The 23750-nt window shown below is 36.4% G+C and overlaps 1 protein-coding gene across 3 annotated transcripts in view; it reads right to left on the reverse strand.

The window, feature by feature from the left end:
* Positions 1–23750, reverse strand: part of LOC141433202 (uncharacterized) — a 213920-nt gene that overhangs the window by 104142 nt on the left and 86028 nt on the right. For all 3 annotated transcript variants that reach the window (XM_074095131.1, XM_074095130.1, XM_074095129.1), the window contains exon 2: positions 8207–8436. In XM_074095131.1, coding sequence (XP_073951232.1) covers positions 8207–8276 — 70 coding nt within the window. In that variant the 5' untranslated portion in view covers positions 8277–8436. The remainder of the gene's footprint in view (positions 1–8206; positions 8437–23750) is intronic.

The following is a 23750-nucleotide window of genomic DNA, read 5'->3' on the forward strand; positions in this document are numbered from 1 at the left end:
TCTGTCTGTAATAAAATCTTGTAAGTTAAATTCGACTAACTTCCAGTTGGTAGTCAGATTGACTTGAAATTTGGAATACTTATGTAAATTGCGTGACAGTACAATATTCGGATATCGTCTCGATCGTCGATTCGATCGTCTCTGCAGGACGAAACTCTTCAACGGTTACTGGCATCGACTTAATATTTGGTATGCAAATGTAGTTTGACTGACAATGCAAGTACAATCAACAAAACATACAGTCAGCAAAAAGCTTGTATTAAAAAATGAACTTTTTACCAAAAACTTATGTACCTAGTAAGGAATCGAGTATCTACAATAGTAACATGGTCCACCACCGACAGTATAGCGACGGAACACGGAGCACAATGCAGGCTCATCACAGGGGAATATTCAGTGCATGTAAGCCACATACGAGAGATTCCGGCTATGCAGTGTTGTACACTGAATGCCCTGGGAGTCAGTTCGGCCGTACATGTAATCGTTTAAGTTTAAGATGTTCTCTTGAAAACGGTTTAGTCTACCTCGCTTGTGAGTACGTAGGTGACGGCGACATTGCACTTTTACGAGATAAAAGCCATCCTCTATATTCAAATTATATTATTACCAAGGGGCGCAACTCATAACACATTTAGTTAAGAGGCTAATTAATAATAGGTGATTTTAAATTCATTCATTTTTGGTCACTTGAAGCCGTGAAAATCGACTTTTAAAAACTTTGAAGAACTTACTTCAAAATTAAATAAATTACTCGAGTTTCAACTGAATTCAAAGCTGTTAACAAGCTTTAAAGGTCAAACAGAGATCAAACTTTAACAGAGAGTTAACATTCTCAACTAAGAAAAGAAAAAACGCTGAACTAAATGCCGTTAACAAGTGCGAAATAGACACTATAAGCAAAACAAAATGAAACGTTCAATATATTACCAGTAACATGCTACGTTATATGAAGTTAAGTGGGATGATGGCCCTGTTTTCCATAAGCCGATCTGACGACGTAAAAAGGGAATCTCATAATGTGCCGAGGAGACTATATCTTTTGTTATATGATACGTAATATTAGAACATTATAGAAGCAATAATGTGAAAAGATTCTGTAATAGTATTATAACTCTTTGAGTCCTAAGTAACCGTTTTCTCTAACAACTAAAATCACTAGCGGTATTAATACGAATGCAAAAAATGATTGTGTCTGCCTTCGACATGACCTTACAGAATATCAAGATTGGTTTTTTGGAATCTTTTTGTATTTTATATTTCAATTCCAATTTTTTTTGTTACCCATATCAAAATACAAACTGAAATATAGATGCATAGAAAAACCAGAAAAATAAGACCAGCGCTGGGAATCGCACCCAGGTCCTCGGCATTCCGTGCCGCGTGCTATACCGCTACACCACTACTGGATAGTGATACAGACACGAATTTCTCGTATGCACCACATATCTCAGCTTGTTTGTTTTCTTATTTAGTCATTTAAGCAGCGACACTAGCGACAACTATGCTGTAGCCCTCATCGAGAAACTTTCAGCACCCCATTGGAACTAACCGCTCACCCGGACAAGAGATGTCGTTATTAAGCAATCAAATTAAGATTGGTTTTTTGGAATCTTTTTGTATTTTTTATTTCAATTTCAATTTTTTTGTTACTTTTACGGTCATCCCGTAAAACCCATATCAAAAATACAAACTGAAATATAAATGCATAGAAAAACCAGAAATACCGCTATAGCAATTCGCTTCAATTGTTTTTATAACCGGGCTTTACAAAAAAATTAGTGCTGGTACTTACCTAATTGACGTTGCACTAAGCAAATAAAACCTAAACGGCTCTTACCTACTAAATAGAGCAACTTAAGTTAAGCAGGGAAAAGCTTATACAGTGCGTATTTTTGATACAACCACAAACTATAAGGGTAAGGGTAGTTAGTAAAAGGCCTAATAAACACGTTATTATATTTTTCATCACACTTGCTCGTAAACAGTGTCGTAACATGCAGGCTACCTTGGTTGCAACCCCCCAATAAAACCCTCGACCTTAATGTGCTTGTCATGAAACCCGTGGTCGGTAAATGAGTCATTGCCCGTACTAATTTTCATGCCATGAAGCCCAAGGTCGGTAAATGAGTTTGTTACTGCATGGCGTGCTGCTGCTGCGTGCGCGCGCTGCACACGCACGCCATGCACATGCCGCGGATTGCCAAGAGCGCAGCCAGCGGTATTGACAATTTTTGATAAAATATCAGTTTTTCTTTTACAAATATACAATTTTACTCGCAAATGTAATGAAAAACATTGTATGTCGCACGGGCGGTACTAGAATTACGAACATCGACTCATTAAAGCCCTCAGTCTTCGACTTCGGGCTTCTAATAGACTCTCGTTCGTAATTCCTTATTTACCGCCCTTAAGACACAATGTACTATTAGTAAAATATTGCCACTTATTATTTTTGTTAAGTATTAAATAAATTAGCAGATTCTATTTTGTTTTTATCTAAAACGCCTCATTTGGTTACGTGACAGCTGTCACAGAACGCTTCTCTCTCGTATCAAATTAATGTACGCATACGCTTTACATTGCTGCTCGAAAAAAAAAAACAAAAATTAATTACGCTCTGGTAGTTAATTCGTGGTTAATTCTTAATTATCAATTTCTTTTAAATATGGGTTAATAACACTTAAATCTACGTCTGGTTAAAGTTTTTGGCTATATCGACCATACACGCTGTAGAAAATCACTAAAAGGTAAGCAAGATTAAAAACCAAGATACGGGTAACATATTGGACACGTCATATTTTCCTCCACCAAAAGACTGTTAGACATAGAATACCTACACCATAAACGAATTATAAGTTATTTTCCGTTACCAGCCAGCATAACAACAGAGCATCCGGGTTGGGTCCTGTCAATAAGTAATAAAGGTAATGGAGGGTTCTATTACATTGCTGTCAATGTTACTGAAAGCCAGTATGAAAACTTGAAAGCACCCCGGTCTTTGTAATTAAAAAGGCCTATTTCTATCTCGTCACAAAAGACGTAATCTAAACGGGAAAATGTAATATAGTTCATCATTCCAGCCTATATAGGTACGTCTCACTACTGGGCACAGACTTCCTCTCAGAATGAGAGGGCTTGTGCCGTAGTTCCCACCCGGGCCCAGTGCCGATTGGGAACTTCACACACACCATTGAATTGCTTCGTAGGTTTGTTCAGGTTTCCTCACGATGTCTTCCTTCACCGTAAAGCTCGTGGTAAATTTCAATGTAATTTCGCACATGAATTCCGAAAAACTCAGAAGTGCGAGCCGAGATTTGAACCCACGATCCTCTGCTTGAGAGACCATAGGTCAAACCACTCTGCCACCACGGCTTGTAATGCAGTTTGCTGTAATAAATTAAATATGATTTTATTACCTCGCGGGCCTCGCATTGCATGAAGGGGCTAGACTAGCCCTGCCTCTAGCACGTGGCACGTGGAGATCGTTAATTCCATAAAGACTTTTGACCCAATGATTGTCTTCAAGGACAGTCCAGGAAACTGAATCGCATACCGGGATGGAGTCTCACAATTAATTTTAAGATGATTTCTTTGGTAGGTGTGTCTGCAGGTGTATCTACAATGTATTTGCAATAAAAAGTTCCCATCCTGCTGTAATACGAAGTGCAAAACTCGAACTTCGTATGTTGCCGTCCCGCCGACGCATGTCATTTAATACGCGAGTAAACGAACTTCGATTTTAAGTTTCGTAGTAGCCCCTCTGGTACACGATTCAGTTTCTTCGATTGGACATCTGTACAATTTTGAACCATGGGTTCTGATAGTAACTAAAAGTAAAGACGGATTTCTGCGACCGGAAATGCGTAAGGCCGGTAAAACCACACCTTGCCGTGGGCATAGGTACTGATCCACGCACAGAAGTGTATACAAACTTCACTAATTGGTTGAGCTACGCAACCGCGTAGAGTAGACGCATAGTAAGCAACAAGGCCTAGTTTTATGCGGCGTCTCATTATTCGTAGAATTTCGACTTTCTTTTGTCCTTGGTGGAGCTTGTGCCAAACATTCGTACTTCAGGCTTAGTAAGTACTGGAGATACTAGGTTATTTTTTTACCACGTATGTTCGAAATATATCTAATAAGTTCATATAATAATATCCATATTTTCCACTCCTAAGAGCGATGAACTCATGTGCTAATGTCAACTGAAATTCCTCTAATGAATGTTTAATTTTAAACAAATCGCTTCTACATAACCTTGATAGAAATTGTACTCGTATCTGTATTATTCTTAGTGGTATCTTTAAAAGTAGGTAAACGATGTATTTTATTTTGCGATGTAAACGATTTACAACAAAGGATAACTGTAGCTTTGAACTAAAAGGAGGGGGTTTGCAGCCCCGGGCAATGCTAAACTGTTCATTGTTAATGTACAGTCCTTCCATTAATACAAAGCGAATTAGGTAGGTAATTAATATGGAATAAAACGTATTAAACAGCACCGAAGTAGCGAACAAAAGCTATAGTAAAAACATAAAGTTCTTTAATTCATTATGGTGTTTTCAATAAATAATGGAAAGAATGACCTAAAAATACTTCAAATCCCAAGATCACGTTCTAAATAGGTATCTAACTTGAAATTGTGTAAGTATGTAAAGCTACATTTTAAGTTAATAATAAGTTAAGTTAATAATATAGGTTAGCCTTTTCGCGGTCTTATACTTCGTATACATACATACATTCGAATTCAACTATGTCATCGATGTCATCAAAGTAACTATCTACCTAATCATTCAGATATTATTGAAGCTTTTGAAACTCTTATCTCATTACAATTGGACTTAATAGTACATTGTGTCTTAAGGGCGGTAAATAAGGAATTACGAACGAAAGTCTAGGGTTAGAAGCCGAAAGTCGAAGACTGAGGGCTTTAATGAGTCGATGTTCGTAATTATAGTACCGCCCGTGTGACATACAATGTTTTTCATCACATTTGCAAGTAAAGTTTTATATTTGTAAAAGAAAAAATATAATTCTTCCAAATATTGGCGATACCTTAGGCTGTGCTCTTGGCAGCGCCGCCCTCCCCCTCCCCCTCCCGCAGCGTGCGTGTGCATGTGGTCCATGTAGTCCTGCGGCAGCGCGCGCAGCACCATCAGTACGGGCATTTACTCATTTACCGTCCTTGGGCTTCATGGCAAGAAAATGTGTACGCGCAATGACTCATTTACCGACCACGGGTTTCATGACAAGTACATTAAGGTCGAGGGTTTTATTTGGGGGGTTGCAACCAAGGTAGCATGCATGTTATGACACTGTTTACGAGCAAGTGTGATGAAAATATATTTAAGGTACCGGCGCCTATTACCGCGGGTATCGAAATCGACGGCCATCACCGCGGCAATTTAAAATACGCATTTTATTATCAAACCAATAGATTTCTTAAAATATATATTTTACACGATAAAAGCTTACTTAGTCGACTCACGGATCTATGAGCGCTAGTGTATGTGAATGAATCAAAGATCTCCCAATTCGTGATTTTCCGAAATGGCACCGACGGAAGAGGATTTGCTATACTAACGCGTGACACCACATACAAGCAGACTCGAATCTTATTTAGTGTTTTACAAAATAGTTATTGCAATTGAACTAATGTTATGGTTTTTCAATGGCTTTTTATAGTTTTTTTGTACGAGTTCTGAATACTTTTTAAATATTTTTTGGCCCGGAAATACGATTAAAATGGAAAATAAAATACAGCGGCGATAGGCGCCATTTTTAACTATTGATTGTAATACCGTGGTATTACCACGGTAATAGTTGAAGTGGTGATTTTGGTTCTTCATGCTTTATTTTTGGTATAAATTATCGTTTACATAATGTGTTACAGTTATTCCAATCTTGATCTATTCACGCTTTTAAAAAACTATTTCCCTTTCTATAGGAACCGTTATTTTGGCAAATTGTTTAAATATTGCGATGAAATTTTATATTTACTTACCAGTTATGTAATTTTGGTTACATGCCAAGTACCTATGTAATAAGGATTTTTGATTTGTAATGCAAACACAACTCTATCCTATTGTTTGTATAGGTCGGAATTAGGTTTTACAATATTGTTCTCCCATGAGGCGGCTAATTTTTGAAAGATCTCCTGGAGACAACAGGTGAACAACTTTGGAGACAGCGGGTCGCCCTGTTCGACACCTTTTTTCTATTTTTAATGTTGGCTGTACTGTTGTGATAGATTGATCTAACGAGTTCAACATACGTGGATGTGATCTGTTGAGTACGCAAGGCTGAAAAGATAGCTAAATGTTTGACGCTATCAAAAGCCTTGCTATATTCAACAAAATCCAGATACAGGGGTTTATTGAATTCGTTACATTTCTCCATCAGTTGATTGAGCGTATGGAGGTGATCGGTAGTGGAGTAACTGGGTCGAAAGCCCGCCTGTTCGGGTGGTTGATGCTCATCCAGCAACTGAACAGTTTATACAAGTGGGATATCAGGCTAATCGGGCGATAGTTCCCAACATCAGTCTTGTCGCCTTTCTTGTACAGTAGAATAATGCTGGGATTCGAATCATACGTTTTTATATTTAGTTTTATTATACAGAACCAAAGCCATTACCTTTTTTTAATCCCTCGGTATTTAGTTCCAAATCATGAGTCGGGTTCCTTTTAACGATGGTAGAAAATTGCTGTTTTTTATACCCTCGATAATAGAAGCTCAATTCGCGGTAATAGAATCACAGCCTGTCCATTACCACGGTAATAGAAGATTTGGGTATTTTGATTTCAATAATTATTTTATCAAATACTTACTTACTAATAACTAAAACAAGCCCAAAAAGTTACGACACTGAAAGTTCAATAAACGCTCTTAAATAAAAAAGAATATTCTCGTTTGTTAAGGAGCTTTGATACTCTTAATTTTTGGGACTCATTTTAAAACTTCCTTAAGTACCACGGTAATAGGCGCCGTTATCTTATATAAATTTAAACGGGAACTATATTTTCTGTCACCTAATTTTAGATGTGTCACTAATCAGCAATAAGGTACCCTAATTATAATATCTGTCCCTAAGAAATATATTAGTCATCATATTAATCAAAACTGTCTCTAAGTATGAGTCATCAGAATAATGTAAACCTGTATCTTAAATTATAGTTTGATCATCAAAATTCAATCACCAAAATAACTGTCCCCTAATAAATAGATCTGTTCCTTAATTAAATGCGTCTACCTATTCTACTCGTACTACAGGTCTGGTAAGTAAGGTACGACGACGAGCGAAGCGAGGAGGAGTGTTAGGTAGAATTGCGACCCTCAGCGCGCGAGCCGAGCGAGCGGTAGCGGCAGGTGAAGTGCCAGAACCGACCATTTTTTGCTAATACTTACGGCATGAAACTTCGTTATTTTCAATTTATTCAAATTACCATCCATCATCATCATCATCACCATCATCATCATCACCATCATACTAATACGAAATGTAATGTGAAATTACTGGCACTTGAGGTATCCCATCTTAGGCCTCTAGGTTGGCAACGCATCTGCAATACCCCTGGTGTTGCACATGTTTATGGGCGGTGGTGATCTCTTACCATCAGGAGACCCACTTGCTCGTTTTCCATCCAGTCGAATAAAAAAAATTTTTGTATTGTTTGGTGATTTAGTTTTATATACACTTTTATTAGGTATTTTGGATCCTAATATAATTATTTGATGATCGGTATTATTTTCACGTAATTTTTAATTAATATTTAGGTAGGTAACCGTTTTAATATTATTTGTAACTTGTTGAGTCTCTGTGTATATTACATACCTGTGTCTTTCTGTACTGCTTGCTATGTGTTGGTGTACAATAAAGAGTTATTGTATTGTATTGTATTGTGATTAAATTTAGGTGACAGATCTACTATTTTAGGAACAAATATTATTTATTAGGTGACCAAAAATGCATATTTATTAGGTGATCAATAAAATCATACCCAATTATTTCAAATCGAGATTAATCATAGATACCGTTTCAACAATGTAAATGGAACCAATTCTAAGTATGTAAATATAGCCTTTCAACAAAACAAGCGCGTAGACGGATCCTCGTTCATTGCGGTCAGTTTATAAAAGACGTCGGCGATAGAAAAAAATGTCTCCATTTGACATTCCTGTAACGGTAATGAACGTTGTCACTCACCCATTCCCCAGAAGACGGTAGCGAAGAACGCCACGTAGATGCGGCTACCGGTCGACGGGACGAGCGCCATTCCACCTGCGATAGCTTGCCGGCCGCGGGAGACCTCTCATGGGGCATACGCACAGTTCACACTGTATATAAGTACACTCAAGTCCACGCACACATTAACAGTCTGTGTATTCAGCACATACACATTTTTAAAGTCTGCCGAACGAAGTCATCTCGCTGAACTGTTGAAGAAAAATATTTTTGTGAAAATAAAATATAGATAGGTACCTACCTAGTCGGTAAAATATACTCAGCGGCACAAAATTTGGCCCACTCTACATGCAAAATTACCAATTTCTGCATACATTATTTGAGGGCCAGATTTTTTGCCGCTCAGTATATGTATCGGGTGGGCCCTGTAACAGGAGCAAAAAATTAAAACCAAGGTTCTGCTACTCAAATGGAACTGCTTTAGTTCTGCAACTTTCAACAATTAAGTAATTTTATCATTTTATTTATTCCAAACAAATTAAATGGTATTTTCAATGTACGGCATCCAATAGCCTAAATGACACCGCCTGTCACGTAACAAAATGGCGGCTTTCGCAATACATTTAGTGTCCAATAATTAAACTTTAAACTATAATAAAAATCATATCATTGATTGAAATTGGATTATTCAGCTTAACAACCCTGTAATCTCTTAACAGAAAAGAGTATCTAATCTGAAACTGATGACCCTGTTTCGTAAATACTAAATACCTAATTCTGAATATCACGAGTGTAATAAAAAATATTTAACAATAATTATAATACCACGAGTAAACGAGACTTATCACGCTAAACACAGGAGTAATATTTACTTCGACGTTTCGACCACATTACAGTGGCCGTGGTCACGAGTAGACTGCCTAAAGTACGTAAACGTCGAGGTAAATATTACTCGTGTGTTTAGCGTGATACTTAAAGTCCCGTTTGTGGTATTTTAATAATGAGTAAAAATCACGAAACATTACATTTAACAAAACATTTTTATTCTAGGGGCTGTGCAAATATTTTGACTTCTTAAAATGATGCTGCTAAGTAGACAAGATGGCCGAAAACCTGATACTTTAACGCTTCGAGCGGCGTATAGGTAATTATTGACTTTTCCTAAAATTAAAATACGGCAAACTAGGGCGTAGAAGGCGCATAAAATATCAAACTCGTCATTTTAAAGATGGCACTCTCATTTTATTGTTGTTGTCAAGCACTAGTTATGTGTCCAGGGCTTGTTTATGGGCGGTCGCAGTCGGTAATGACCGTCGCGGCAGTAACCCGCGCACATTAAGCAGCTCATTTGCGAGGATAGCTACTGCACTGAGATGTACGATACTGTGACTTTATCGCTCAATAAAGTCTATCGTACTATTTAAATGAGGCGGATAAATATAAGAAAGGTGGGCGTTGGAATGAAAACAGAATTGGCTCTGTGCACGATACCAGCGCCACCTAGCGTCCGCAACTTTGGTGGCTCTGATGCGCTGACGTTATGAAATTTGATCGCGACATTGTGACAAAAATCAATTGCCTATAACGTATTAATTTATAATACAAAATTACTGTGATACCGTGATTTGGGTGGACAAAAGGTTGTGAATTCATTTTTGGTCATTAAAATTAAATGGGTAAGTAAAATTTATTCAAAAAGTGTGTTTTATTTTCGTTATGTCAGATGTCAGGGTTTGTTTACTTCATGATTAGTTGTACTTTTACTGTAAAACGAAAAGATAAAGCTATCTTATTGGTTTCTTTGAATAATAGTAAAATTATATAATTGTTCTTATATCGCTGGTAATAAATTAAATATCGTTTTCAGATCAAAATGAATATCATTTCGAAGACCGGTTTTGTGAGTATCACTCAATATAAAATTTCAACCACAAACCGTTTGATAAGGAAATTTGTTGCTGGACATGTCCGAGATGTAGAGGAGAGTAGATGTAGAAGAACAAAACAGGGACATCAATAATTCAAGCTAGCATCATAACACAAACATCTATTACTAAAATTAGGTAGTTAAAGTCTATACAAATTGCTTTGTTAATGACAGATTCATATGAGAGAGAGAGAGAGAGAGAGAGAAACATTTATTTACACATATGAGTATGACAGATGACAGAGCCAGAACTATTTCTACTTTTGGCCACCATGAGCGCTGTGATAGATTTCATCACCCCCACCTAGTACTTCGCACCCTCCCAATAGCGTCCAATGCGGAGATTTCAGATCTATTATTCCTTGAACTTGCTACGGCAGGGTAAAAAAAACCGGCCAAGAGCATGTCAAACACGCCCGAAGAAGGGTTCCGCAGCCATTACGAAAAAATTAAATATTTTTCTAAGGATTTAGTTTTTTGTACGGAATATTCCAAGTTTAGGTATACGAGTATTTTATACCTTAGGCTGCTATTTACTCTTAAACTACTAATAATTCTCAAGACAACTTAACCATTATAGTTTTCCTTGTAAGTTTGATACACTTACTCCTGATTTTTTTTTTAATTTTTCCACCCACCAGCTTAGATTGTAGAAGGGGGACGCACGATTTTAATGAAAATTTGCACTTTAAAGTTGAATATTTTGCAAACCAATCACTAAATCAAAAAATTGTTTTAGCAAAAAAAGGTTTTAAAATACCTATCCAACGATACCCCTCACTACAAGGTTGGATGAGAAAAAAACACCCCCAATTACGTCTATGGGAGGTAGTAAAAAAAATGTAACTATAACTATAACAGTCAAGAGTTCAGAACCCATTCAATATCTTGACCGGCTCAAAAATCTCAGTTATGGGTCCCGACTGATTTAAATTTGTTTTTTTATTACCTACTTTTTTTATACAGCGTGTATTTTTGATACTACCCCAAACTTTTAGGGTAGTTAGCGAAGGCCCTAATAATCACATTTTACTATGTTTTAGTAAAAAAAAATATTTATTATTTTCTTTACAAAATTAATTAAGCACGCAATGTATCACTACGTGATACTGCAATGCTTTGTTATTATTCAAAACGTCGCACTTATTGACGTGACAGCTGTCACAGAACGTTTCTCTCGTATAAAATTATTGTACGCATTACATTGCTCATCATCCCAGCCTATATACGTCCCACTGTAGGGCACAGGCCTCCTCTCGTAATGAGAGGGCTTGGGCAGTAGTTCCCACGCGGGCCCAGTGCGGATTGGGAACTTTTCACGCACCGTTGAATTGCTTCGCAGGTTTGTTGTGCAGGTTTCCTCACGATGTTTTCCTTCACCGTAAAGCTCGTGGTAAATTTCAAATGTGATTCCGCACATGAATGCATTGCTGCTCGAAAAAAATTCAAAAATTTATTACAAAAAATTTTTTAAATTAACAATTTGTTTTGATATTGGGTTTCAGTTTGAGGTAGTATCAAAAACACACGCTGTATAATATATAGTCGTAAAATAATAATCCTTTTATAAAGACACTAATGGAACACTTATTTATTATATAGCACTACAACAGACTTTAAATATGACATCGAATTATTAAGTTACGCGGTTTAGCTACGGGGCGTAGCCTAAACGATTGCACGAATTTCAATATCATTAGATTTGTTCACAGAGTACATCTTCTGTGGATTTGTTATAACCAGAGCCCTGAATTTTCGCGGCATTTTTGATCTGTCATAGTGACTTCTCACTTATCGACTTCCAATATTCAATATCGATAGATCGATAAACAAAATGTTAAAAAAGATTAAAAGTAGAGGTCAACAATACACAGTTTTATCGTTAAAGAGAGATCTCTTTCAATTAACTTTAGAGCAGTCGAAAATGTGAAATAGACTTAAATATGGATTATGCAATGAAAACAATGAATAGTTAACAATTTCTAATTCAAATAAACTTTTCTTTATTCGAAACTCTAAAGCAGATTATCGCGCCGAAAGGCGTAACAACGCTTTATTTGCGGGATTTCATTTATTTTACTGATGCAGTAAAACTGGTTATAATTGCTCCTTGTCCAGCGAAGTCTTTCCTGTACTTTTACTACACGGGGTTCTAAGGAATTTCTTTTTTTATTTGTAGAGGCGTTAAATTAGTATAGTATTTTATGATTGCATTGAATAAAAAACATATTTTTCACTTCGCATGCTCGTAAAGTTCCTGTTTATGCTGGATCTAGGCGATATAAAATGACCTTTTATGCTGTAGTGCATAAAGTAAAATCTTCGTCTAAGACCACAGCATTAGGGTGTCAACGTTAACAGCCACAGTAACTTCGTCTCCATCCCACAGAAACTGTATTCAACGTCTGTCCAAAACACGATTATGCTGAAGTCATGTTATGACTAAAAGGCGAATTAGGTAGATAGGTACATAACTCGCAGCGTCGCATTACAATAACTTTTCACACCTCTCCTTTAGTATAGTAACTTTTCCTCCCTGACAAGAGGGAGCAAAGTGCAACTTTTCTGTTCAAGGCTTTTCTAAGTGTTTTTTTTATTCGACTGGACGACAAACGAGCAAGTGGGTCTCCTGATGGTAAGAGATCACCACCGCCCATAAACATCCGCAACACCAGGGGTATTGCAGATGCGTTGCCAACCTAGAGGCCTAAGATGGGATACCTCAAGTGCCAGTAATTTCGCCGGCTGTCTTACTCTCCACGCCGAAACACAACAGTGCAAGAACTGCTGCTTCAGGGCAGAATTAGCGAGCAAGATGGTGGTAGCAATCCGGGTGGACCTAACCTTAACCTTTATTGCAAATGCCATTTTTTGATTTTGATAATTGTAAAGCCACGCTATTTCCTATGCTGGTTTATTAATATTTAGATTTTTTTTTTAAGTTTCTTAATGCTCGGTGTGAAAAGTTGTATGAGCCACTTGGGAGCAAAATTATTTTCATCTTGGGCGTTAACACTTGAATCCTTCATTGCGCTCAGGATTCTACTTTAGAATCCCTCGTTACGCTCAAGAATCAGGATTCTATTGTAGAATCCTTCGCTACATTGCCTACATTCTGAATTCAATGTACGCCCTCGCCGTAAATACACCATTTTGCTCCCTTGTGACACAAATAACTATTAAATTAAATTACAATTTTTCCGTTTGGTGGTTGTACTTTTCTTTTTTTTTAAAGTCATAGAAGGTAAACACGTAAATATAAAACCGACCATAAATATTCCAGGAAAAACTTGATACAGCGATCTAGACAGAAAACTTTTGTAAGGTTTTTTTGAATCGTGATTTAGGTACACAATAAAAACTCCACCGGCAACTTAAATTAATTTCCAAGTATCTTTAACAAGAGATTTTTGCATTCAAATAATACTATGAAGAATAAGTAAACATCACAAAGAGCCTCCAGACAATCTGTTGCCATAAAAATATATGAAGAAAGAGTAATAAGAGGAAAATCTGTGCAGGCGGCGAAGTTTCATTTTAATTAATTTGTTTCGGAGAGAGCAGATAAATGTAAAGATTATGTAAATTAATAAAGTTTTCCTGTTATCGGAAATGCTGTGGATGATACCTTTGTTTCCTTTTCAAACAAACTTTTTCTTAAATTCCAATTTGAAGGGTGTTGTATGTAACTTGATAAACTCGTCATGGTTTCATTGAAAGTAACAAATATAAATTGAATTTTAATCCTGAATTCATTTCAATTATTAAATACGCATATGAAACAGTGGGTCCTAGTCAATATATTCTTGCCTGACATACAGAGCCTTGCAATCGCATTCACCATAATATCTTTATTCAACTTCAACTTTACTGGTTTATAACAACCGATTATATCTATCTTCTACTACCTCATACTGTTTGATGGACTAAAATTCAACTGTGCGCACTTTATATCTATGTACAAGCTCACTAGGTCTAAAAGTAAAGAGTCGACTGTTAATTAAAACGTAACTTTTATCTTGAAAATAACGAATAACTACCGAATAACAGATTTTCGACGTATACTCGTACCTACCTATCAAAAATTTTCTAACTATATATTATTCCTTCCCTTACTAATTGGGTGCGTAGTTTCTAGAGGCAGGGAAATGACGGGCAAGTACACACTTTACACAGTTCCTTCAACACTGTAATTTTCAGATAACCAAGCGTAGGTTTTTCCTTGATTCTCGAGTATAATAGAGATTTCAACTTCATCTACTGTTTACTTCACTTGCACGGCCAGTGAGGCACCTTTTTAGATAAAAAAGTGACACAAAAAAACATGGAGCTTAAAAGAAATATTGCAAACTTGTTTGCTATGTAAGGGTCTACTACAGTTACGTAATTATCTTGCTTATAAATCAGTGCATTTATATTTAAATATATAAATATCACGGGACAATTCACACCAATTGACCTAGTCCCAAAGTAAGCTTAGCAAAGCTTGTGTTATGGGTACTAAGCAACGGATAAATAAAATTATATAGATAGATACATACTTAAATACATATTAAACACCCAAGACCCGAGAACAAACATTTACACTTTACAACATTTTAGAGTTTTACTCTAAAAACACAAAAAGAGAACATGGAAACACGATGTGCCGCGGTCTTTCGTACTAATAAGATGTTAAAAAGTTTTTTTTAATCACAAAAAGTAAATCCGATGAAATCTAACCCCAATTTGCCTAATGTTGTCAAATGATGCCGAACTCCCTACAATGCGGCAGTGATTTAGTGGCATTTTCGCTTCGACGCACTCTGCCCCAGCCGCGAACAGTTTCCGTGGCAATCAGAGCCGATTGATGTATTTCGTACACAAACGAGGGCTCATGCATTCGTAAAGTGATACGCTTGCAAACATGAGCAAGTATTGAGTATTCAGAAGCGCGCCATTTTACTGAAAATAAAGGGGCGCGTAGGCTATAGTAGTGTTCTGTGTGTTAAAGCATGTCGTTACTGATGAGATGTTTCTAACGATAGCGTTGCATGATCTGTTCTTTTAAGATCAGCCAAGGGCACGTGTGATAAATGCGTGACAAAACATTATGGGAGTACATAGTACCTACTATGGCACAAAGGTATAACATAAAAAAAAAAATTAGTTCTATGGGCTAGATTTGTTTTCTTTTTTTTTAAAGAGGAGGTCTGTGCCCAGCAGTGGCGCATTTACCTATAGGATGGGATGATGATAGTTTTGAATTTACAATATAATTAAGTCTACAGCATTGTACATTTGTCCAACCATTGGTTGCTTACCAACACAAGTTGTTAACGACAGACGCACGGACAGAAAATGAAGACTTAGTAATAGGGTTCCGCTGACACCAATTGTGTACGGAACAATAAAAGGGTTTGACTAGCTAGAAGAGACTTATAACGGTTTTCGCTACACAACCTGTACCTACCGTATACCTTGTTTATACCTATAATACATATAACAACGTCTTATTTTTCCAATTGTAAGTACAAATATATTTTTTTCATTCAGCTTCCACCGACATATCAAGAGAACAAAAGGCTTTGATCTCCCTGACTTTGATTTTATCGCTATCATCACCCACATTCTTTTTTTCGTATCGTGATAAGCGTCTATATTTCGGTCTTGTTTTTTTTTTCAATAAAGATACGGCGAGGATTTTCAATAGAAGCCTGTTAATTATTTATTTTCCACTCTACTTTGGTAATTTACCAAAGTAGAGTGGAAAATAAATATTCTCAGGAACATTAACTTTGTATTTCGTACATATTAATAACCAATAAATTTGGGTTGAAGCTCTAGATAAATAAATATGGTGCTGCTCGTATTAAACTCAAATATTAATATCTATAAATAGGTTCAATAGCTCTGGGGATTGACCGCGGAGCGTTTGTATCTTTTGTTTGAATATTATGTCAATTTTTACCAAAATGAAAGAATTAAAAAAAATACTTACATTTTTGGATTCAGGTCAAAATCAGATCAAAATAGAGATCGTATATGCTTAACTCTTAGGGGCTGTTTCACCATCCATTGATTAATGTTAACTGGCGGTTAGGTGTGATGCCGTCTCTATTTGTTTTGTTCGAATAGACGGGAGAAGATGTGAAATACCCCAGACCTTACAATGTTTTAGACTATCACGGTCATTACTAATTTTATGATTTAAGTTCGGGTTTTGTTCCGCGTACCTTGATTTTAGAGAAGCTCGATATTTCGGCACAGTTGCATGCGCCATGATTACGAGACGAATGGAGAATTACGGGTATGCTGGTATATCTGTCAGTCAGAAATCAAAATTTCAAAGATTTGTCGTTTCAAAGTTCAATATCTCAAAATTAATGAAACATTATACAGAATGATTTCTGGGTCGTGATTCCAACTATTATTTTCTGACTCAGTAAATAATTGCAATGTGAACTGTTTATGCTTTAAGTTAAATACTTAATGTCTTATGAGTATTCATTTATTTTAATTTTAAAAAGTTTTTAACTGAAAGTTATGGTTACGCTACTTTTTAATCTCCAAACTTTTTGAAAACTAACCGTCTTTGCTAGAATACTTAAGAAATTATGAGCAATAATGTCACATTACGTGAAAGTCAATCAACATGAAAATAATGATTGAAAGAGTAGGGTGACCATAATCTCCATTCATTCCAGTTGTTTTTTTTTTGTTTCTGTACAAAACAAACTAAGGCATATAATACCATTAGTCCTATCCTATTGTGATAATTTGATAAAAGTATGTTTGATGCTCATTCTTTGCTTCACGACCCCGAAATCACCCTGTATGGCTGTATAGCGCAAGGAAACTCGCTTTTACGTAAAAGGTCCATCCGTTAAGGCTACGATGCCACAGACAAACTGACGGTCATTGGCGTCAAACTTATTAAGTACACCTCTATTTTTGGGTAGGAGGTTACAAAAACGTCGGTTCAGTCAGACACGGCGTAGAATTATTAATTACTATTTTATTATATGTTCTTTATTATAACGTTTTAAACTTTCGTGATTCTCACTCATAGTCAAAAATACCATAAACGGGACTTATCACGCTATTTTTACACGAGTAATATTTACCTCGACGTTTTTGACTATATGTTCTTTATTTTTCTTTCATTCTTAAGTTTAGGTTTTTATAATAGTTATAAAAAGTAAAATACAGAAAAGTACATACAAAATAAAAATATTATAAAAACCTAACCTAGTTTGCCGCCGGTAACGGGGCAGGGCCCAAGCTACCGGTGGTCAGGGCCGCAGAGTGAGGAACCTCCGGACGATGCGTGCCGTGTCCAGAAGTACCGCATCAGAGTATCTTACTCGTATTATTATTATTATTATTGTTTTGGATTATGTAAAAAGGCGGCCTTTTAATAAGATAATAACAATTGAACCTGTAGAGTAGGGTGTTTAATGGGCTAGCCGCCGTCTCTGTCATCGCATCCACATCAAGGTCTAACTCACCGCAGCGAGTGGCGTTGAAACGGCGATGTACGCCGCAGCTGTTACGCAAACCATTGAACCAATCTTTGTGAGAAGCTCTTTGTCCTTTATTTGCATTTCACATCGACCCCGGCTCCCGCCTTTCTCAGCTCTTATCATATTGACACAGACAAAACGTATAATCCTTCAATTTAGCCTGTCCTTTCCAATCTCGGAGATATTGGAGGAATTTCTGAAATGATCCCTTTCATTATTTTTTTCAGCGAAGTTATATTAACGGGACGGAAAACATCCGCACTCGGGCGTATTTCCGCATTATTGCTGTTCAGGTTATAGTTATTATCTACTTCCTCTCTGCGAAGGAAACTGCGACATCGTTTCTAAGCTAATAGCCATTTGTCAGCAGCTTCCTGCGCAGATTCCCTATTATTCTTAAATAGTCGAGAAAGGCAAGCGTCGGGCGTTATGTCTTAGAATAGTAGAGCGAAACCATGACGCTCCAGTTTACGTAAGTATCACGGTGACAGAAGCACAAATGCTTTTGCATTTTTCACAAAAAGAAGTAAATACTTCTACAGTTAGCAAAGTTGATTAATTAATTAAACTACGGGAAAGTAACTTGCTGATATAAAAGGACTAAAGGCAAACTTTTCGTTTCATGGAAAAGTCAAAGACGAATTTCAATAAATTTAAGTAATACTTTGTTTTAAATATTATTAGAATTATTACGATTCGTTTTCATTGTCAAATTCAACCTACCATTTTCTCGGCATAGTTTGCATTGTAATTACTTAAAATAAGTCACTAATTTGTAATTTCGTAAGCAAATTAATAAAATAAAATAAAATAAATAAATAAAATATTCGTGCAAAATTACAACTTTCTAGCATTGATAGTCCCAGAGCAAAGCCGCGGAGGGACAGACACACAGACAGATATGGCGAAACTATAAGGGTTCCGTTTTTGCCATTTTGGCTGCGGAACCCTAAAAACGGAACTCTATTACTAAGACTTTACTGTCCGTCCGTCTGTCACCAGGCTGTATCTCATGAACAGTGATAGTTAGACAGTTGAATTTCTCAAAGATTATGTATAACTGTGGCCACTATATTTAGTAACAACAAATACTAAAAACAGAATAAAATAAATATTTAAGCGGGGCTCCCATACAACAACACACAGAATATTTAGTTGTTTAATCCCTTTAAAAATAAACAATGAAAATAAAATAAATAAAAATAAATAAAATAAATAGAGTGGGCTCCCATACCGCAAACTTGATTTTTTGCCGTTTTGTTGCTAATGTCTAATTTTTCTTCTTCTAATTTATAGATAATGGTTGGACGACCGGATGGCCTAGTGGTTAGAGAACCTGACTACGAAGCTTGAGGTCCCGGGTTCGATTCCTGTGTCGGGGCAGATATTTGTATGAAAAATACGAATGTTTGTTCTCGGGTCTTGGGTGTTTACTATGTATTTAAGTATGTATCTATCTATATAATTAAATTTATCCGTTGCTTAGTACCCATAACACAAGCTTTGCTAAGCTTACTTTGGGACTAGGTCAATTGGTGTGAATTGTCCCGTGATATTTATTTATTTATTATTATTTAATGGTACAGACGGAACTATATATATATATGTGTAAAATTCAAAGTCCTGACTGACTGATATATCAACGCACAGCCCAAACCACTGAAGCTAAACGCTTGAAAATTGGCATACATTAAGTGACATAGAGGTACACTAAGAAGGGATTTTTCGAAATTTCCACGGGATAGGGAATAAATGGGATTTACATTTTCACTAAAAAATGGTTCTATTTCCGTAACTTTAAGTATAAGAGACTTCAAGTTTGGCATGCAAGTAGGTAATACTAACTGCTAAAAACCGTTTTCAAGATTTTTTCGAAATTCCCACGGGATAGGGAATAAATGGGATTTGTATTTATTTTTTCAATTAATGAACCTATTTCCGTAACTATAATTATTAGATTTGGCATGCAAGAAGGTAATGCTAACAGCTAAAAACAATTTTCTGGATTTATCCAAATTCCCACGGCATAGGGAATAAATGGGATTTATATTTTCGCTTCAAAGTGGCCCTAACTCCGTAATTATAAATATTAGCGACTTCAAATTTGGCATGCAGGTATATAATACTAACAGGTAACAAAATGTTTCAAAATTTTTCCAAAAATCCCATGGGATAAAACGAATAAAGAGGATTTTATAGGTATTCCAACTGAATCAGAAAACGAACAAGCTGTTTTGTTATAAAACTAGGGACTGGAGATTTGGCAAACTGATGTTAATCTGGTAACAATGCAATAATTTAGCAGTGACATCCTGCTCATCCTGTCCAGGATCGTCTCCATAGAAGGGAACTCATCAAAAGTTGATGGCACAAACAATAGTACATTGTGTCTTAAGGGCGGTAAATAAGGAATTACGAACGAGAGTCTATGAGAAGCCCGCAGTCGAAGACTGAGGGCTTTAATGAGTCGATGTTCGTAATTCTAGTACCGCCCGTGCGACATACAATGTTTTTCATCACATTTGCGAGTAAAATTGTATATTTGTAAAAGAAAAACTAATATTTTTCAAAAATTGCCGATACCGCTGGCTGCGCTCTTGGCAGCGCTCTGCAGCATGTGCATGGCGTGCGTGTGCAGCGCGCGCACGGAGCAGCAGCACGCCATGCAGTAACAAACTCATTTACCGACCTTGGGCTTTATGACATGAAAATTAGTACGGGCAATGACTCATTTACCGACCACGGGTTTCATGACAAGCACATTAAGGTCGAGGGTTTTATTTGGGGGTTGCAACCAAGGTAGCCTGCATGTTACGACACTGTTTACGAGCAAGTGTGATGAAAAAGACTTTACATAATTGGTAAATTTCAATGACAATGCGTTTATATGATATACGCCACCTGATGCTGCAGCCAGGATCGACTGCTGATGACGGAACTCCTCAAGGGCTGATAGCACAGATTCGAAAATTTACATGTACGTTCAACGAACTAACACAATTACTTTGCTCACCCGCAATATTTACGATAGCTACTTTGATGCATGAAATGTGTGTTCATGCAGTTCCTCCGCCTCCACACTGTATGAACACACACAAATCACACAAATCCATCTATCACCACCACCACATTATACTGACGCGTTTCGAATCCAACCAAAACTCATATTCAGAGCAACACACAACCGTTCAGCATGCTACAGTGTGGAGGTGGAGGAACTGCATGAACACACATTCCTTTCATAAACGCATCATAAGGTCGCGGGTAAGCAAACTAATTGTTTTAGTTCATTGATATAGACCTATGCAAAGTATCAATATCAATGAATTATGTACGTTCAGTTTTGACTGTTTTATTAGTGACTCACTTGATACACTAATAAAACATACATATATATAGCTAAAAATATCACAATAACGTTTTCAAAAACAAGCTATGACTTAAATATGCTCTAAAATCAAAGTGAATTAAATTTCAATAATAGAAAGCTACAATGTGTCTCTCATCGACAATTAAGAATATCAAAATAGATCATAACAGTAATTCATTTCCCGCGGGAACTTTACAATTTCTCGGGATATAATCCTATATCGTGTTTTATAGTCGTCGCGGGCAAAAGAAACGCGCAGTACTTTAACGTTTTCCAAAACTCTACCCCTGAATCAGCGAAACAGGGTTTCAAAGTTGGTACGAATTATTATTAATTAGGTAGGTACACGTATGTATGTTGATTTTTGAATTCCATGCACCATCTGTCTGAAACATCTGTCTGTATTTGTATTTCCCTGTAATCCTCCGAAAAATCAATCAAAACACAAAAAAAAGAATCGCAGAAAGTAAGTGTATGTTACCCCAAATTTAACGCGAGATTTATTAATTATTCATAGTCATTGAGCGTGACTTCGCATGTGTGCTAATGAAGTGTAGAATTTAAGGAGGACTGTCTGGTCTGCGTGTATGCAAATATGTCCATTGAGAGATGTTAAATTGTACGTGCTATATAGTAGCAAATATGAACATTTTAAAGGAAGCTTTACAGCGATAATCACAGTAAAATTACTCAATAATGCTTTTCACATCACATTTTTAAAACTTTTCCGTCATAATATAAGATTGCACAGTCGAGTTCATAAACTTGTGAGCAAAAATTTTATCAAAAATATCTGAACACGACTTTATTGTTAACGGCGTAGAAGCGTGTTCAGATATTTTTGATAAAATTTTTGTTCACAAGTTTATAAACTCGACTGTACCTAAATACTACCTTCTAGAAATACTTTCATACTTTATTGTTTTGGTGTGTTCCTTGTTCATTTAAATTCACTTGTAGGTACATTGATAAACAAATTTTCACCTCAGCACCTAAAACAGGCAGTTTTGCTCTTGAAAGAGACAAAGTCATTTTGGACATTTTTTTAATTGCTGAGGACAGGGCTGGGTCTACTCACTGAATTCCCAATATTTGAACTTCACGTCACTTTCACTTCAACACGAAAAAAAGCGAGAGATTACAATCTTTGTTAGATTTAGGGGCTCTCTACTGTTGTCCTTCCTCCTTCCTTAAAAATTATACAATTCATAATGTGTGCCATGCATTATTTTGACATCTCTGTGTACACTTCCCTTTAACTTTAGTACACGTATCTACTTCTACAGCACATGCTATTTTTACGAATACCTACGTGTTAATTATTTTACTATTTCTTATTTACTAAAAGCATTATAAATTTAAAGAACGTCCCAGTGAGAAAGAGAAATCTGCGACCACCTACAAAAGATCAGTGACAAAAGTCTTTCCCGTTTTAATATTTAAGCGGTTTCTTTGAACGATTCTGTGAAGTAGGTATAAAGCTACTTCAGCGGAACTCCATTTGCTAAAGTTACACATACTTTTGGATATAAGACTCTACTAAATCCTAGTTTCTAGGTCTTATGGTTGAAGAGATATTTACGTCGGCACATTGGAAATCGGCCTCTTGCTCTTATTTATGAACTTGATAATGGGGTAACATTTAAGATAAGTAGTCGTTTTATTAGTCCCATCTGGAGTATAATGGTCTTTTATAAAGAATTGAGTACGAAGTTTGCGAAGAAATTTTTGCTGTCTTGAAAGTAATTTTGTCTCATGCGGGCCGCCAACGCGCAACGATACCGGCCCATTTTTAAACCACGATAGAATTAGATTGAGGACTTTGAAAGTTAAAGAAGCTTCCTTCTATTCATAAGAAATATTTGGTAATAACCTTGTAATAATATCAATGTGTAATTTCATTGATGTTTAATAAAGAGTCGTTTGTATGGTGTGTAACGGACTGAGTGATGTAGGTACTTACTGTTAAAGTGGAAAATATAAATACTAATTTAATTATCTAGTTGATTCCATTCAAATAGTTCTCGTTGAATTTCAAAATACTCTGTGCCCGAAATATCTCAAACCTTGTCAGCGATATGGCTGAGCATAGCACATTATTAAACAGGCCTTTTCACTCTGTCGTAGATGTCACGGCTACAGTGTCACGGAAACGCCTGGTTAATAATAATGGAAAATATGTAAAAGAGATATTTAACATTGGCTTGTATGGAACCGAACGCAGACAATAGTGAAATTTTACTTTAAAAAAAAAAACACCACTTCTCATCAAAATTTGTCTGTGATGTGCATAATTATAAACAAAAACTTAACATTTGGCTCCTATTTTATAAAAAATACCAAGCCAATTATTGTCAACCTAAAAACATGAAATTACCGCCGAATTCAACAGAATATTTTAATTTAATAAATAATTAATAATATTTTTTCCAACGCCTCGTCTTCCGGTTCGTGGTCGCCACTCGAGAACTACGGTGTGGATGCAAGTGGCGAGTTGTCGTTCATTGTGGTGTTCTAAGGGGGAGGCCTTTGTTCAGAAGCGGACGTCTTCCGGCTGATGATGATGATGACGATGAATAATTTTGGTGGCCATCTTGTTCCGTTTGACATTAGGACAAAATTGCTAAAATAATCATTAGGCTTAACGTACATGAAACTGTACGGCACGCTGCTTACTTACCTTACATACCTTATAGCAATATGGTTTGTACGGAAACACAAAATGCGTAAATGGAAAACAACTGCATCTCTATTCCGCCGCGA

This window comes from Choristoneura fumiferana, chromosome 12 (assembly GCF_025370935.1).
Source record: "Choristoneura fumiferana chromosome 12, NRCan_CFum_1, whole genome shotgun sequence".
Taxonomy (NCBI): Eukaryota; Metazoa; Arthropoda; class Insecta; order Lepidoptera; family Tortricidae; genus Choristoneura; species Choristoneura fumiferana.